Genomic DNA, 15813 nt, shown 5'->3' with positions numbered 1-15813 from the left:
AGAAAATGAGGCACAGGCAAGTTAAGTATAAAGTCAAACAGCAAATCAGAAAGAGCCAGGAATAGAAACCACACCAGTGAGGAAAGGTACTGACCTTTTAAATCAAGCCACATTTTATTACAAGCTGCTGCACCTCAAAGGCAAGCAAGGGAGAGCTAGCTAGAGTCATTTATAAAATGCACAAGAAGTTTATGAAGCACTTCAGGAGCTCATTAATACAGTTTATTAAGCTTAAACTTTACTTCCAATTTAAAACACACTTTCGCTGACTGCAGCAAATAATACCTCCACGGAGATGTGAATAACAAATACAAGAATTGATATTCCTAAGGAAGCTGCAGACTGTGTTGACTTACCTTCCACACCACTGGTCAATTCTTGCTCTCAGATAGTCTAAGTGTGAGGGGCTTTACTGCATAAGCCAGCCAGCAACTGAACAAGGAATGAAATCATGATGCCAAGGCACATGCAATCCTGTCCACCTGAAGCTCTTAGGTTAGGGAGAAGACTTGATTTCTCTTATTCAAGGACTATGGCCCTGGAATGAACACACTTTAATTTAGAGCAGCTTTCAGTGTGCATCAGCAAAGTTATCCTAAGCAAGAATCAATCATGCCAGATTCAGAATCCTGTTGCTGGTAGAGGACACATTGGCTATTAATTCACAGAGCAAACCCACCCTCAGGGTTTGTCTTCACTGACACAAAGTTGCTTTTCTCATAGGATAACATGCATTACCTACTCTGCTGCAAAAAAAAACAAAAAAAAACAAGGCACATCAGTTTTACTGTGAGGTAAACTCGGCGCTGTTAACCCCACGTAGAAGTACAGTGCAGACCTCGCCTGGCCACCTCACAGAAAACACAAGTGCCTTGGTCTCCACTTAGAATGTTGCAGTAAGAACTGCCCTGCATTTATCATCTTGCTGCAAAGAAATCCCCTTTTTAAGCAGTGAAGACAAAGCTTAAGTGACACTATCCTTTCCATGTTCTCACAGAACTAGGACCATGATGTTAGCCTCACTAAATGGGCACGAGCAACTTGCTTTGAACATCCTTGTCAATGTAGTGCTAGTAAAATGAGGTGCCAGGCTGAATGGAGATCAGTCTCCTCAGTTTCTCCACAGAGCAGGAACAGTTAATACAAGTCTCATGGACATAAATAAAACATAAATGTCTCCACACTGATCAGCTCTGCGGTGAGGAGGGAGTCTCTGCTTCCGTCCTTGGCCTCTGTGAGACTGCCACATAGAGTGATAACAATGGTGGTCTGCAACAGTCACCTGTCTCATGGGTAGCGGATAAGGAGCAATGACCTTGCTGACATTCAATTTCAATCTGAACTGGATCTGAACAACCAACCTTCAGGCTTCCTAGAGCCATCCAGTCCCTCACCTGTTACATTTAGGAGACTACTAAGGTTAAAAACATACATTTAAAACAATGTAAAATGAAAATGATTATGCTAGATTTTGTTCCTCTTGAAGAATGGAAACATTAGGCTATTAAGTAGAACTGGTCCTAAGTTTTCCAGCTGAAGGTTTTTCTTCGGCAAAATGCCAATTCATCAACATTGAAACATTCTGTAGAAACCTATCAATTTAGACAGCTCTTGTGATGGAAAACAGGCAACCAGAAATCAGACTTCATAGGGAGCTGGGCAGCAAGCCAAAGAATTCTGTGGGAAATCAATCAAGTGGGATTTTTTCAGTCTATCCTTCCCATGAAGCTTTTTTAATTTGATCTTTGGGATGAAAGTTCTCAAAAATTTGAGATTTTTTTCATGGGATGGAAAGGCTGATCTCTGGCCCGCTCTACTATTCAATTTCACTTTGGTTATCTTTCCAGGTATTGCCATGCTATGCTTTGGTTATAAACAACTGCAGGGGAAGGCATTCGTTTAAAACACAATTCCCTTAGAGTTTAAACAATGCACACAACGTTTCTCATGGAAACCACCTAGTCAGTTTGGGTCCATATTTATCCTGGGTGTCCATTTAGAACTCGATACGTCATTTTAACATGGATGTCACAATATTTCAATACAGTAAAAAGGTGAGGGTTTGTTATGAAGGTGGTTAGGAAAAATAAAACTTAAAAACAGTCTCAATATTAAAATTAATGATTCCTTCCTTTGTGTTTCCTGACTGGCAATTGGCCAGCGATGGGCACCACAGCAAAGGAATTAGAATGAATAAAAGACTCATTCTCGAATAAAGCTTCTAGATTTAAAAAAGCCACATAGAGTGGACTCCATATAGCGCACTATCAAGTTCTTCCACCAGATGAGCCCCTCACATTAATTTGTATAGTGATTCCTTTTGGGTCTGCTGGATGTTTTCATTTTATACATTTCCCGTTGTATATAATGAGGATTTTGCACTGGAAAGTATGGTCCATTGTAATCATTATACTGTTTGTTATAAGGTAGGGGAACAGGGTAGTTGACAGGTCCCAAGTGGTAAGGCGGTGTTTGCTGGGCCAGGTTGGCTGTAGGGACACATTCCTTGGAATAAGCAGATCTCCCATTGTCGTAAACCCCATGGAAATTCCTGACAGGGTACAAGGCTCTGAAAGAGAAAGGTCAAGGTCATTTACCTGGATGGCCGAGCTGTTCATGAGATCTCAACTCTTGAAGCTCCTAAGCCACACCAGAGATAAACTGCACTAGCGAGGCATCAATTGTACTTTGACAGGCCCTATTAATCATGTTAAGACTCTCAGTCTCTTAATACTTTGCATTTACATAGATCCTCAGAGGAAAAATGCTAAGATCTTTTACAAACATGAAGCTTTACAGTACCCTAAAGTGGTGGTCAAGTATTGCTACTGCCTACCTCTTTTACGCAAGTCAAACGTAGCACAAGAAGTCTTCACAGAAGTATTCCCCTGCCTCCCACCCCATCCAGTTTGTCCTAACAGGAGGAATACCCCCTCCGGCCCCCCATATTTTGGCCCAGAAGGAGTAATTAAAGGTTATGAAACATTCCCCTGGTCACTTTCGTTTGATTGTCAACCATACACTGGAAGGTTCAGTTCTGTATTATGTAACAGATTAACTCTTAAAGAGCATTCTTGTACTTTTATCTCTTTCAACTTACAAACATATCTGGTTGGCTTTTGTAACTCCCAAATCGTGAACTATGGAAGAATTAAATTCAGCCCAATAATCTATTAAGATTTAGGAAGCGGAAGTTCACCCACAGATCCATGAAGCAAGGACTAGAGAGGGTTACTTAAGAGATGGGAGCTGCAGATGTGGTATCATATCATGACACTTGATGGGAGGAAGTGCAAATGCCTACATCCCAGGAGTAAAGAAGAAGCCATTTACCTTTGTTCTCTTTTTCTTTCCTTTCCTCGCCAAGAAGGGAAGAGCCTAAGAGCAGGAGAAGAAGAGTTACAGCCTTATTATGACAAAGGCAATTCTGCACAAGAGTCACTGAAGTCTGAATCATAGGGTAGGGACCTTCTTTGTGCTAAAGTATCCTAGAGTAGTAAAACTATTTCATTTATTATGCACCTCCCACAATGTATCTAGTGCAAAATTTAAATAATTGCCACAGAAGCAACCAGCTCGATAGGTCTTGTCCATACTATGGTTGAAACAGTCTTAGCAACTGAGTTTAAACTCACTTCCTAGACAAAGTGCGTTTTGGGACCAAGATTCGAACTTGAGTGCCTGGCTTGCAATCTTGTGCTCCTGTTTACCTTTGTCACTTTCAAAAATATACCTTTTCCCTTGATCCAATCCACTTTACCAGACCCCGACGTTACAGATGAAAACTAAATACCAACCTGCCATCTGCCAGCGGGAGCTGTTGTGAATACGGATGATGTCCAGCTACTTGGAAATCCAAATTTGGTGCCATGCTGCTTTGTCCTTTGATTAAATCAAATGCTAGTCCATCTGCAGCATGGTTCCTTAAACAAAAATGTTCCATTAGCTCAGCCCGAATCTACAGAATCACTCAATGAAGTTGCAGGGAAGTTTTTATTCTCTTTACAGTCTCAGTGATAATTGCACCTCAAACCACTTTAAGAGGTGGGTGTGATTCCCATTTTAAAGATGGGGAAACTAAGGTACTGGGAGGCAGAGTGACTTGCCCAAGGTCACCAGCAGAATGTGGAACACAACCCAGATCTCCTGGCTTCCCTATCCACTGATCCCTGCTTCTTCATCAGCTAACAGGAGCGAAAAAGCTAAACTCAGGTCCATTAAATAGCTGACATGAGCTAACAATTCTTCATTCTAGCACCCAGACACAAACAGATATCGAAACAGTGACTTACATTCTGATGGGGCCCTTCTGAAGGTCCTCAATATAGTTCTTCCTCTCTATAGAATGCCCTCGCGACCTGTTGAACACTACGAGGAGGGAAGAGTTAAGTTACAAAACACCATTATACATAGATATTTTACACTAGGCTACTCAGGACAGGGGGTAGATCATATGTTGGCAAAGCACTGAAGACACTCCATATTAGCAGTAATAAAGAACTCAATGATTTTAACCCTTTGGTTTTGACACTGAGCACACCCCAACTTATTACCAGTAATTCAGTTAGGGTCACATGAGCACAGGTTAAGCATATAGGTATCGGAAGGTTGGATATTAGGAAGATGTCCTTTAAGGTACAGAAGAGAGATGCAGACTGGAACGAAGGGATGCCATTTAAAACATCAAGGTGCAACTCCATTTCTACATAATGTCCCTTTGATGACAGCTCATGGTTGTATGAATGATCCATTGGGCGGAGCAGGTCTTCTCTTGTTTATAAAGAAGAACCACAGAGCTAGGAATACCAGAATTATGAACTGGTCAACCACACACCTCATTTGGAACCAGAAGTACGCAATCAGGCAGCAGCAAAGACCCTCCCACCCCCCAAAATAGCAAATACAGTACAGTGTTAACCATAAACTACTAAAATAATAAAGGGAAAGTTTAAGAAAGATTTGACAAGGTAAGGAAACTGTGCTTGTTTCATTTAAATTAACATGGTTAAAAGCAGCATTTTTCTTCTGCATAGTAAAGTTTCAAAGCTGTATTAAGTCAATGTTCAGCTGCAAACTTTTGAAAGAACCACCGTAACGTTTTGTTGAGAGTTATGAACAACCTCCATTCCCGAGGGGTTCGTAACTCTGAGGTTCTACTGTAAGAGACGCAGTGAGATGGTCTGGCAATGGAGCGGAACATTGCTCAATTTACTTTGCACTCCCACCCATAAGTCACCTGGGTTTCAAATCCAGGGATTCACTGACATCAGTCTGGCTTAAGATGGATTCCAAGGGCACTGTAGCAAAAATCAATCCATCGTCACAATAAACCTCTTCCTCTTTGCCCTCCCATTTTCTATTATCCATCCACTCTTCCAATCTTACATTTTTCTATAGTGCAAAACTGATCTTGCAAGTTCTCCCTCTGCGCTCTTCTCCTAGACCCAACCTCCTAGCTCTCCTAGAGCCTAGAACCTTTTGAATGCAAGCTATTAGCCAGTGTTTTGCCACATAAAAGAAACAGGAAAAACAGTGATCTCCTTATACTTACACTCTATAGCGACGTTTGGTTCCATGCCTTCAACGTCAATTAGGTACCTGAACAGAGCAACATAATACATGAGCTCTAATTATGGGAATAATGCTTAAGAATGAAAGACAAACTTTTATCTCTCTGGATGCTTTTTTTAGATTATGTATTTACAGGCCATGATGGGCTATCAAAGTACTTACAGCTTTTACAGCAGAGGTAAATTTCTGATTGCTATACCAAGGCTCGTTCACAAAAAACGTACATGCCCTGAGAGCATCTGTACTTATCTGCCCAGAGAATTTCTAATCCTGGTCTGTTCATGAAATCCAAGATTTTATATGGTCACTGGGCCCTTGACCAGTGCACTTAACAGTAGAGACCAGGATTAGCTATAGTGAGGCAGACATTGGATAAGTAATTTTCCCATCCCTTGTGCTACTAGAGAAATACCCATCTAGCACAGCTCAACTACAAGAGTTTAAGATAGCTCACCTACAAACAAGGTAACCAGTTCTGTTTAAGCCATGCGTGCAGTGAACTCCAATGAGTTTATCTATGAGACAGGAAATTCAAGTTATGCTTTTTAATATAGTGCTCATTTTCAGGCAGGCAGTGGGCATCAGAAAGGAGAAGGAAGCAAATCTGATTACATTTGTTAGTCATTCACCGATTACGCCAACGTAAACAAATTAACATCTCTACAACAGTACTTAAAGACAAGCTCACATTTATGGCTAATTATCACTGATTATTCAACTCTTGCTTATAAAAATCAGTCAGGTCACACAGTTTAGTCACAAATCTTTAGGAGAAAACATGGGCACGTCGCACAAGGAACTTAAAGACAGTATGAAGAGCAGCCTTATGGCAGAGTTCTGATGAGTGTAAACCTGGGTTAATGCTTAACATAAGGCATATAACACAGTATCTGTAAGGAAGTGATATTGACATACATTAGAAATTAAATTAGAGCTGGGTAACTAACTGATTTTTCAGTTTGGTGGCAGTACAAAAAAAAATGAACAAATTTTGGTTTACGTTGAATTGAATTTGATATTTTAAAGATTTTTTTGGTGAACCACAGACCTGCAACGGACTGTTTAACAGCCAGGATTCAAACCGGGGTGTCACATCCCAGGTGAGTGGCCTAGCACAGTGGTTAAAGGTTTAAGGGGGTAGAAACAGCAGCAGCTCCATCACCTCCTCCCTCCAACCATTTTACAAATGGACACAACTACTGGTGTGAAATTCACAAATAAGTCTGCGATTCGTTAACGGAGGTCACAGAAATCACAGATTCCAGGACTTTCCGCAACCTCCGCAGAGGCTGGTGCGGCTGACTTCAGGGCCGCTCGAGCAGCTGGCCCAAGGGTCCACAAGACCAGATGTACCAGCCGCTGCTTGGGAGGCAGCTGGCTCTGGGGACCACCTGAGCAGCGGCTGGTCTCACAAACCGCCCGAGCAGTGGTTCTGGGGAGTGCCCCGGAGCCAGCTGCACCAGCCGCTGCTTGGACAGCCCTGGGCAGCTGGCTCCAGGGAGCACCCGAGCAGCGGTCCTGGGAGTACCCTGGGGACCGCCTGAGCACCAGCAGTCCGGGGGGCGGGGGGAGAGGGGGCGCTGGAACAGCAGCCCCAGGGGCACTCAGTCTGTTCAGAGAGCAGTCCCTGGGAGCAGTGGCTCGGGGGCAGTCAACCCCCAGCCCTGGAGCAGGCCCCCCTGGAGCAGCAGGGCCCCAGAAGTAAAGATTTAGCAATGGATATTTTTGGTTAAAGTCATGGACAGGTCACGGGCCATGAATTTTTATTTATTGCCCATGACCTGTCAATGACTTTTACCAAAAATACCCGTGACTAAATCTTAGCCTTATTCACGAACAGTTATAAGTTGACCGAAACTGCACTTTTTGTCAAATAAATTTGTCCAAAAATTTTATTAGTGCTAGATGAAACCTCACTGTGCTTGACTATACTAATAAGAACATAAGAATGGCCATACTGGGTTAGACCAAAGGTCCATCTAGCCCAGCATACTGTCTTCCAACAGTGGCCAATGCCAGGTGCCCCAGAGGGAATGAACAGAACAGGTAATCACCAAGTGATCCATCCCATCGCCCATTCCCAGCTTCTGGCAAACAGAGGTTAGGGACACCATCCCTGCCCATCCTGGCTAATAGCCATTGATGGACCTATCCTCCATGAACTTATCTAGTTCTTTTTTGAACTCCGTGTTCACTTAACCATGAATCCAATGTTACTGCTACTGCCAAAGGCAACTGGCATTGTTGCCTTGACATCCTCTTGGATCTTCACATGCCAAGATGAGACAAAACCCACATGGGTTAGAAAAGGCAGGGAACTAATTGTACACCAGATTATAAGAGAATTTCCCCAGCACACTGAAATCTACAAGAGATTATGTTCATTATAGCTCAAGACATTTTAATTACAATGGAGTTTTTAAGATAAAATAAGAATTAGAGGCAATCTGTGCTCACCGTTATCTCTGTTCTCCCATAAAAACTCTTTCACAGCACATTTAAATTTAAAAATTGTTTCGTTATCTGGTACTTCATGTCCAACTGTCAAGATCTTGGAGTAGCACAGTGTCTTTGGTAGCTCCTACAAAAAACAAAGGGGAATCCAACACATTTTTGTATGGACCATAAAACCAAACATTTCTATCACTGAAAGGGTCCATGTGCTTTACAGAAAGCAAATGCTTCTATAGTTTAAAAACTAAACCTGAAAGGGTGCCTGTGAGATTTTAGTCTGGTAAGTGAAATCCTCCGCAATAACTCAGGTAAGTTACAACAGCACCATATTGTCAGATATACCATGCATCTCCCAGAAGTGCTGAAATACAATTATGTATAAATACATGGAGTGAAATTTGCCTGAAACAATTCTTACAGTGAACCAGAACTGATGCAAGGGCTCTAATAAAACACACACCATAAAGAGTTCTGAACTAGAGTAGTTTTACACTAGACTATTATGGAGACTTTACAGCCCATATTTAGTAACAGTGATTCACAAGTGACTACCAAGATGCAAGATCTGATAGCCCACTTAGTCCTCCTAGTGACAACTGTGAGGTACCAACAAAAATATTTTTGACCAACACATTCCTTTGCTATTGTTTCTTATTTGTCCCAGGTTTCCTTCCCATCTGTCTTTTACAAACACAAAGTGCATGTAGCAGAAAGGCTAGGGGAGTATTTTAAACAACTGTTTCCAGGTAATGAATGCCATCAATAAATAGTTTGAACTGGAATTTGGAAGCCTTTGTTTAGCAGTGCTGTGAGAGTGAAATGACAGAACATGGTAACATGTAGTCACTTACAGAGTCCACCATATTCAGAGAAATTTGAAGTCCACTTCATTCACTTGGGCATAGTGAGGGGATTTTTAGGCCCTGATCCTGCTTTCAGATCCACACAGGCACAATCTCCCCCCCCACCCCTATTACTACAGTATCTGAGTCTCACAATTTTCAATGGATTAATCCTCCCAATGCCTCTGAGATGGGAAACTGAGGCACAGAGAGGCTAACCGACATGCTCAACGTCCCACAGAAAAATCTGTGAGAGCGCAGAAGTATTGGGGCCTACGATAGTTGTTGCATCCTAACTTACCTCCGGTCCATAATAGCGCGTTGTGTATGTTAGATCAATGATCATGCCAAGTTCTTCTTTCTGTTCTCTAATTTTCTTAAGGAGGTCAAAAGGAGAAAATCTGTCTTTTGGGGCAAGTCTCCATTCAAAACTCTGGCGAGAAATAATATTTAATAGTATATTGTGCACAATTGCAGCACCCTAAACAAGAATCTCAAGGCACTTTACAACAGTTTGGGGAGGGAGAGTTCCCATGCACTCTAGGGACCACCATAGTAAAGACTTAAATCGCCCACCAACCCAGAGCCCAATGGTGTACCCCCTAAAAAGGTAGATGGTGTCAGAATCTAGGTACCAAACAGGAAGAGGCCTTGGGTATAAGCAGATACATTAAATATTGAAGCGCATTGATAGTGATCTATTGAGAGCATCTTCTCCCTGACATTAGTGCATCAAATTGCTCAGCTGTGTTCCAAGAATCCCACACACTAGAGTGATTGGAGCTCTCTACCTGTAGAGGCATCTGACAGTAATCCTAAGAGGATACACAAATGGCAGAGAAATGCATCTAAAGAGGTGGAGGTTCACCTTTGAACGTTGCTGCTGGTGCCAATCATATGGCCATCTGTCAGTATTCACAAGCTTACCATCCTATGCATTTTTAAATACGCAAGCATGGTAAAGAAATAAACAGATGAAAATCTCAGCATAGCAACTGAGATATTAGCACAAGGAGGCAACAAGGGGCTTAAAAGCAGAATCATCTAGATATTTCTGATAGAGGAATAACAGCTACTACTTATATTGATAAAGAGGACAAACACCTTAGTAGCTGGATACTCCAGGTGAATGAGGTGGGCCAGCAGGAATAGCCTTCATATAATTCACTGGTTATTAATTTGAAAGTATTGGGACTAGTAGAAAGATCAAGGCAGACAGATTACTGAATCAAATGTACTAGATTACAGACTAAGGCAGTTCTGCATATTTAAAGGCGTGATTAGACACATGTATCTTTATAGTGGAAAAAGATCTTTCAACAACATTACTGTCACAAACGGCTAAATTTAACATACAGCAAATACATCATGATCTATTTTTAATTTCCAAACTCCAGCTGAAGTGATGGAGGTACAATTTGCTTGGATGCAGATTGCCACATTTATGTCAGAATTTTTTTTATAAGAAGCTCTCTGATGCCCATCAAAATGATACATGAAATTCATTTGAATGAGAGTTACCATGGTATGATGCTCCATATGTGGAACTCACTATCCCACAATACTTTATAGCAGAAGGATTCCAAAAAAACCCCAGCCCCACTGTGCCTAGAGAGGCCACATAAAATCACCTATGGCTCAAGTTTTCAGAGCCATGGGTGACTACCATCTCTAAACATCTGGCCACTCATGTTCAACAAGCTTGGTGAGAAATCTCCATGAGTTGTTACTCAAAGCACAATAGTAGCAATATAAAGGATACTGCAGTAGCTTTAACTCTGAGCTTACTTCTTCTGAAGTTTGAAAGGGTGATGGTCCCATCAGGCTTTTATTTTCTAGCCCCAAAAGTTATAATCTCCAAATTTTCCTTTGTGTTTTCATTTAGCATAAATCAAATTTAGGCCACGTCTACACCAGGAGTACTTTACCAGTATGGGAATAACAGTACACCATATGGGCAAAGCACTCCTTGTGTGGATGCAGTTATACTGGCAAAGCTGTGCTTTGTAATGATATCATAAAACTGCCCCACACAAGTGAAACAAGCTATACCAATAGAAGTGTAGTTGGTATAATTGCATCTACACTAAAGGCTTCTGCTGGCCAGCTGTTGGTGATGGGGAGTGAAGAGGTGTGATTCCCTGACAGAATTCTGTGGTGTAGACCTGCTCTGAATCACCTGAATGTTCAGATAAGTTCCTCTCAAAGAGTGTACACATTGGAATAAAGTTCTCCCCTCAACACATCCAACCCTAACATCTTTGAAAAATCCCTGCTCTGAGATCACTAAGTCCATGTTTTCTGTTACAGTTAAAAACTGCAGATCCGAAACGACACCATAAGAGGCCAAACTCAATCATCTTTCACTTACCTTTTTTAAAGGAACTTTGAAAGCGATGAACCTAGTACCCGGCATTCTTTGTCCAAGTGGCAGATAGTCTGTCCATCTAGAAGAGAGATGTGATGATTAATGCCACAACTTCCCATAGGAATCTTGGGGAATGTCTACACTGCGAAATTGTCAACAAAACTTTTGTCTTTCACGGGTACTTAAAAAAGCCCCCCCCCCCGCGAAAGACAAGTTTTGCTGACACAAGTGGCAGTGTTAACGCGGTTTTGTCAGCAGGAGCACTCTCCTGCCGACAAAGCTAACACCTCTCGCAGGGCTGGAAGTATTTTGTCGGCAGTACTGACAAAGAGCGTTTACACACGCTGACTTTTCTAAAAGCTGTGTGGTGTAGACAAGGCCTTGCCTTTTACATTCTGTCTTCATTCCATGCCTCCCTCTTACTGGGCTTTATTTCCTTCCTGCTGGCAAAGCTTCGCACAGACAAATACAGATGTATTACCAAATCCCAATTTCTGTGTGTCAACTAATCCAGATCAGTTAGCGTCACTGATAGAGCCCTTTCAAAAATAATTTAGGCCCAGCTATTGAAATTAGTGCTGTATATTGCAAAATCAGTTTATTGCCAAGGGAAAAAGCTAGAACAGGCCAAGTCACACTTATTTCAAACCCCCTTCCCCACAGTCTATTGGGCACATGTACAAGTAGTAAAATAGTCATCAGAAATGCAAATCACTGCAGCTATGCTAGCCACAACTCCGGCAGCATTTTGCACTCAACGCAGGGTTACAGGTGATAAATGTGAGAGTAAAACTTATTGGTGTCCTGATTTCATAGCAGTCTGCCAATGATTTCATACAATTCATAGAGACCCTCTCAAAGGAAACATATGGACAAAGGCTCCGTTACTATTGTGTCCAGCCCGCTACACGCACCCCCAGGCACTCTGGATAGCATGGGGGATGCACCTGAAGGGTCTCAGCCGTCACCCCCCACAGCTAGGGCAGGATCCCAGAAGCTCAGTGGATTCGGGGAACAGGGGATTTCAAGTCCCTCATCTCCCCTGGAAAGCGAGGCGCCAAGTGGCCAGTAGCTGAGGGGGGAGGGGACAAGGGAGGGGGCACCAAGAGCTCCCTAGTGGGGGGGGGGGTTACTTTCAACGCGGCACCATTTCGAAAGAGGCGGGGGAGGGGCTCCAGGTAACACCAACCGCCCCCCCCCGCCCACCAGGCCCCGGGGCCCGTAGGAGTCTCACGCCGGGGCAGAGGGGAAGGGCGCCAGCGGGGGAGCTGGTCTCACCTGTCCGGCAGGCGGGTGTTGCCGCTCCCCGGCATAGCTCCGGCTCCGCCCCGGCTGCCCCAGCGAAGTCCCGAGCCCGCCCCGCCGCCCAGCGCCGCCCACCCGATACCCAGGCCGGGGCGCGCCGCCAGAGACGCTCCCAGCTCCCGGCCCCGCGGAACCCAGCCGGCGCTCGGCGCTTCCGGTTCCCACGACCTCACGCAGGGGACGTGACGCCGCCACGCGCAAGCCCGCCCCCGCCAGCGTGCCCCGCCTATTCTGACATCACAGCCGGCCCGCCGCTCCCCTCCCGCCTTTTGGCCCCTTTGCCCCGCCCATTCAGCTAGCCCCGCCCCTTCGGAAAGCCGCGGATTGCGGCACGCAGAGCCTCGACCCCGCCTAGCAGGGGCCGGCCCAGCCTTTACCCACAATCCTCCTGGATCCCAGCCCCATTGTCCCCTTCGCCTTACTCACAACCCCCAGGGACCTGCCCCAATGTCCCCTTTACTGTTACCCACAATCCCCCGGGGCCCAGCCATGGCACCCCCTTCACCGTTACCCACAATCCTCCAGGGACCAGCCTCAGCACCCTCTTTTCTGTTACCCAGAATCCTCCAGGCCAAGCCCCAATGTCCCCTTCTCTGTTACCCACAATCCCCCTGGGGCCCAGCCCTGGCACCCCCTTCTCTGTTACCCACAATCCCCCTGACCCAGCCCAGCCCCCTCTTGTCTGTTACCTACAATCCCCCTGGGGCCCAGCCCAATGCCAGCACCCCAATCTCTCTTACGCTGAAGTCTCAGATTCCTACCTAACTCTAGCAATACGTTCAAAGGGTATGTCTCCGCTACACTGCAGTTAGATACCTGCGGCTGATTCAGGCTGTTTGGGATGGGTTTAAGAGGCTGTTTAATTACGGTGTAGACTTCAGGGCTTGGGCTGGATCCCTGGCTGTAGGACCCTGCAAAGCGGGAGGGTCGCAGAGGTTGGGCTGCAGCATTTTTTAAAAAGCTGCTATACTGGATGGCTGGAGGGTACCAAATGTTATACCCATCTTTAGAAAAGGCACTAGGGGTCTTGTCAAGTCAATCGGAGTGGAGGGCGCTCAGCACGTCTCAGGATCATGATCCCGTAGGTTTCAGAGTAGCAGCCGTGTTAGTCTGTATCCGCAAAAAGAACAGGAGTACTTGTGGCACCTTAGAGACTAACAAATTTATTAGAGCATAAGCTTTCGTGGGCTACAGCCCACTTCTTCGGATGGTATCTGTTAAGTCCTTTGAGAGTCTCTGATGGCCAGCTTTGTCTGTCTTTCTGAGGTGTGTTGTAGCCATGTTGGTCCCAGGATATTAGGGAGACAAGGTGGGGGAGGTAATATCTTTTATTGGACCGACTTCTATTGTTGAGAGATACACACTTCTGAGCTTGTCTCTCTCACCAACAGAAGTTGGTACAATAAAATATATTATCTCCCCCACCTTGTCTCTCGCAGGAAATTGGTCATCTAATGAGCTATGTCCACCTGATCCAGAAGGATGATTCCTGCGCAGTGTTCCCACTCATCCCAAGTATTAAGCAGCATAAACCACTCCTACTGCCAAATGTGCACACACATTCCAGCACAACAAAAAGGAATGGTGTGTCCCTCTGCAAGGAGCAATGTCCTGTGCTGGAGCCAGACCGGGTGACAACAGCAGCCAAATAATGTCCTGTTGAAGGGACAGTGGACGGTTCCATGGCAGTTGGGAAACAGCAGTTGCATTCAAAGGGATAGAGAGGAACAGTGGATTGGGGGTGGGGTGGGGTGGAGGTGCCATTGCATCAGCCCTAGCCTAGCCCACAGCCCTAGCTTCAGGCAGAATCTGGGGGGCAGGAGAAAGGATTCCCATATTGTTTGCCAAGTGTGAGAAAGAAATGAGAGCTGATGTCATAGCAGTGATTGCAGGGCCCTAAGTGCCCTGGTGAGTGCCGTGCCCTGGCCTAAGAGAAATGGGGACGAGTGGATGAAAGAGACAGGGGGATTTCACCCGCTCCCCCATAGAGACAGCTAGAGAGAAGGGATATACCCAGCAGTGATGTCTTACTGGACAGAATAGGAACTGAGGGATTAGTGCAGAGGGAAAGCAGGATTGGTTTTGGAAAGAAACCTAATAAACCTGGTGTCTGGGCATGTTGTGACAGGTATAGACAGAGCTAGTGGATCGCAGCTTTAAAGCTACATTCCATAGTGTGTAATACAAAGGAAGGAGCTCCTTCTTGCTCTTTTACATGCAGAGAGGGCAAGAGCTTGGCAGCGGATGAAAATTCAAGAACCCCTCTATGACCTAGCTCCCAGCTTGGTGCTGCTAGTGCATTTAATCTGGGCCACTGATTCCTGCCCTGTAGCAAGGGACTGTCCAGGGGAAATGGGTGGATTAGACAGAGCATTAACAGGGAGGGGATAAGGAGGTAAAAGTAGTGTGATGTACTGGGTACCAGAGAAATGGAAGGGAAAGAGCCGATGGGACAATGGGGGGGAGAGAGTGGAGACAGCTAGGATGAGGAGAGGAGGGAAGAGACCATATGGGTTTGGAGATCACCAGGAGAGAGGAGAAGACAAGAGAAAGGACAGAGTGCAGGGGAGGCAGAGAAGGAGGCACCACGCCTCTTGGCAGACAGAGAGAAGGGATTTACCTTCCAGGAAAGGCATCAAGGGGTGGCAGGAGGTATGGGGAAGCTCAGCTCACCCCAGCCACGGTAAGAAACAAGGGTGCCCATAAGAGATGGGGGCTGGTCCAAACACTTCTGATCTACAGGGGAATTCAATTCTAGGTCCAACCCTCACATCTGGCTCATCTGAGCCAAACCAAAATCCCGGATTGGAGCAGCCCTGAATTTTGGGAAGATTGGGGTATGGAGGTGAGCTGTACAGGCCCGATTCTGCTCTCACCCTGGTGTACATCATGAGTAATATATGTACAGCACCTAGCACAATGGGACTCTGATCTCGGTTGGGTCCTGTAGGCACGACTAACGCAAATGTTGCTGCTCTACATTTGCCCTGGGGTATCAGAATAAGGTCCTCTGCCTCAGTGTTAAAGGGAAACAGAGAAAAGCTTAAGAGCCTCATTGCAAATTCACCTATGGTTTCTAGCCAAACCCTTCCAGAGATCAAATGAGCTAGATAACATTGCAGCACTTTGTCAGTCAAATTACACAGGACGACAGTACCTCCATGTAGACATTAGGCTTGGCTCAGAAAATGTCCCTGGTATATTCATAGATTCATGGAGTTAAAGGCCAGAAGGGTCTGTAGATCATTGGGTCTGACCTTCTGTACCACACAG

At 45.0% G+C, this 15813-nt stretch overlaps 1 protein-coding gene across 1 annotated transcript; it reads right to left on the bottom strand.

Annotated features, from left to right (window-relative positions):
* Positions 1–1179: 1179 nt before the first annotated feature.
* On the bottom strand, positions 1180–12567 carry DUSP11 (dual specificity phosphatase 11). The gene is made up of 10 exons (XM_024211566.3): positions 12514–12567; positions 11239–11314; positions 9169–9300; positions 8029–8152; positions 6026–6086; positions 5552–5598; positions 4293–4368; positions 3798–3923; positions 3334–3378; positions 1180–2569 (listed from the first exon to the last, which is right to left on the bottom strand). Exons 1-10 carry the CDS (start codon positions 12546–12548, stop codon positions 2299–2301), a joined length of 993 nt encoding a protein of 330 aa, XP_024067334.2. The 5' UTR covers positions 12549–12567; the 3' UTR covers positions 1180–2298.
* Positions 12568–15813: the final 3246 nt, after the last annotated feature.

This window comes from Terrapene carolina, unplaced genomic scaffold (assembly GCF_002925995.2).
Source record: "Terrapene carolina triunguis isolate 2854851 unplaced genomic scaffold, T_m_triunguis-2.0 Scaffold53, whole genome shotgun sequence".
NCBI classification, from domain to species: Eukaryota; Metazoa; Chordata; order Testudines; family Emydidae; genus Terrapene; species Terrapene triunguis.
This window is presented reverse-complemented; position numbering and strand designations above follow the sequence as displayed.

Coding starts and splice junctions, on each gene's coding strand:
- DUSP11 (XM_024211566.3), bottom strand. CDS start 12,548: ATGCCGGGGAGCGGCAACACCCGCCTGCCGGACAG. Junction 6,087..8,028: donor ATGGGAGAACAGAGATAACG/GTGAGCACAGAT, acceptor CCTGTCTCATAG/ATAAACTCATTGGAGTTCAC. Junction 3,379..3,797: donor CTCCCGCTGGCAGATGGCAG/GTTGGTATTTAG, acceptor TCCTGCTCTTAG/GCTCTTCCCTTCTTGGCGAG.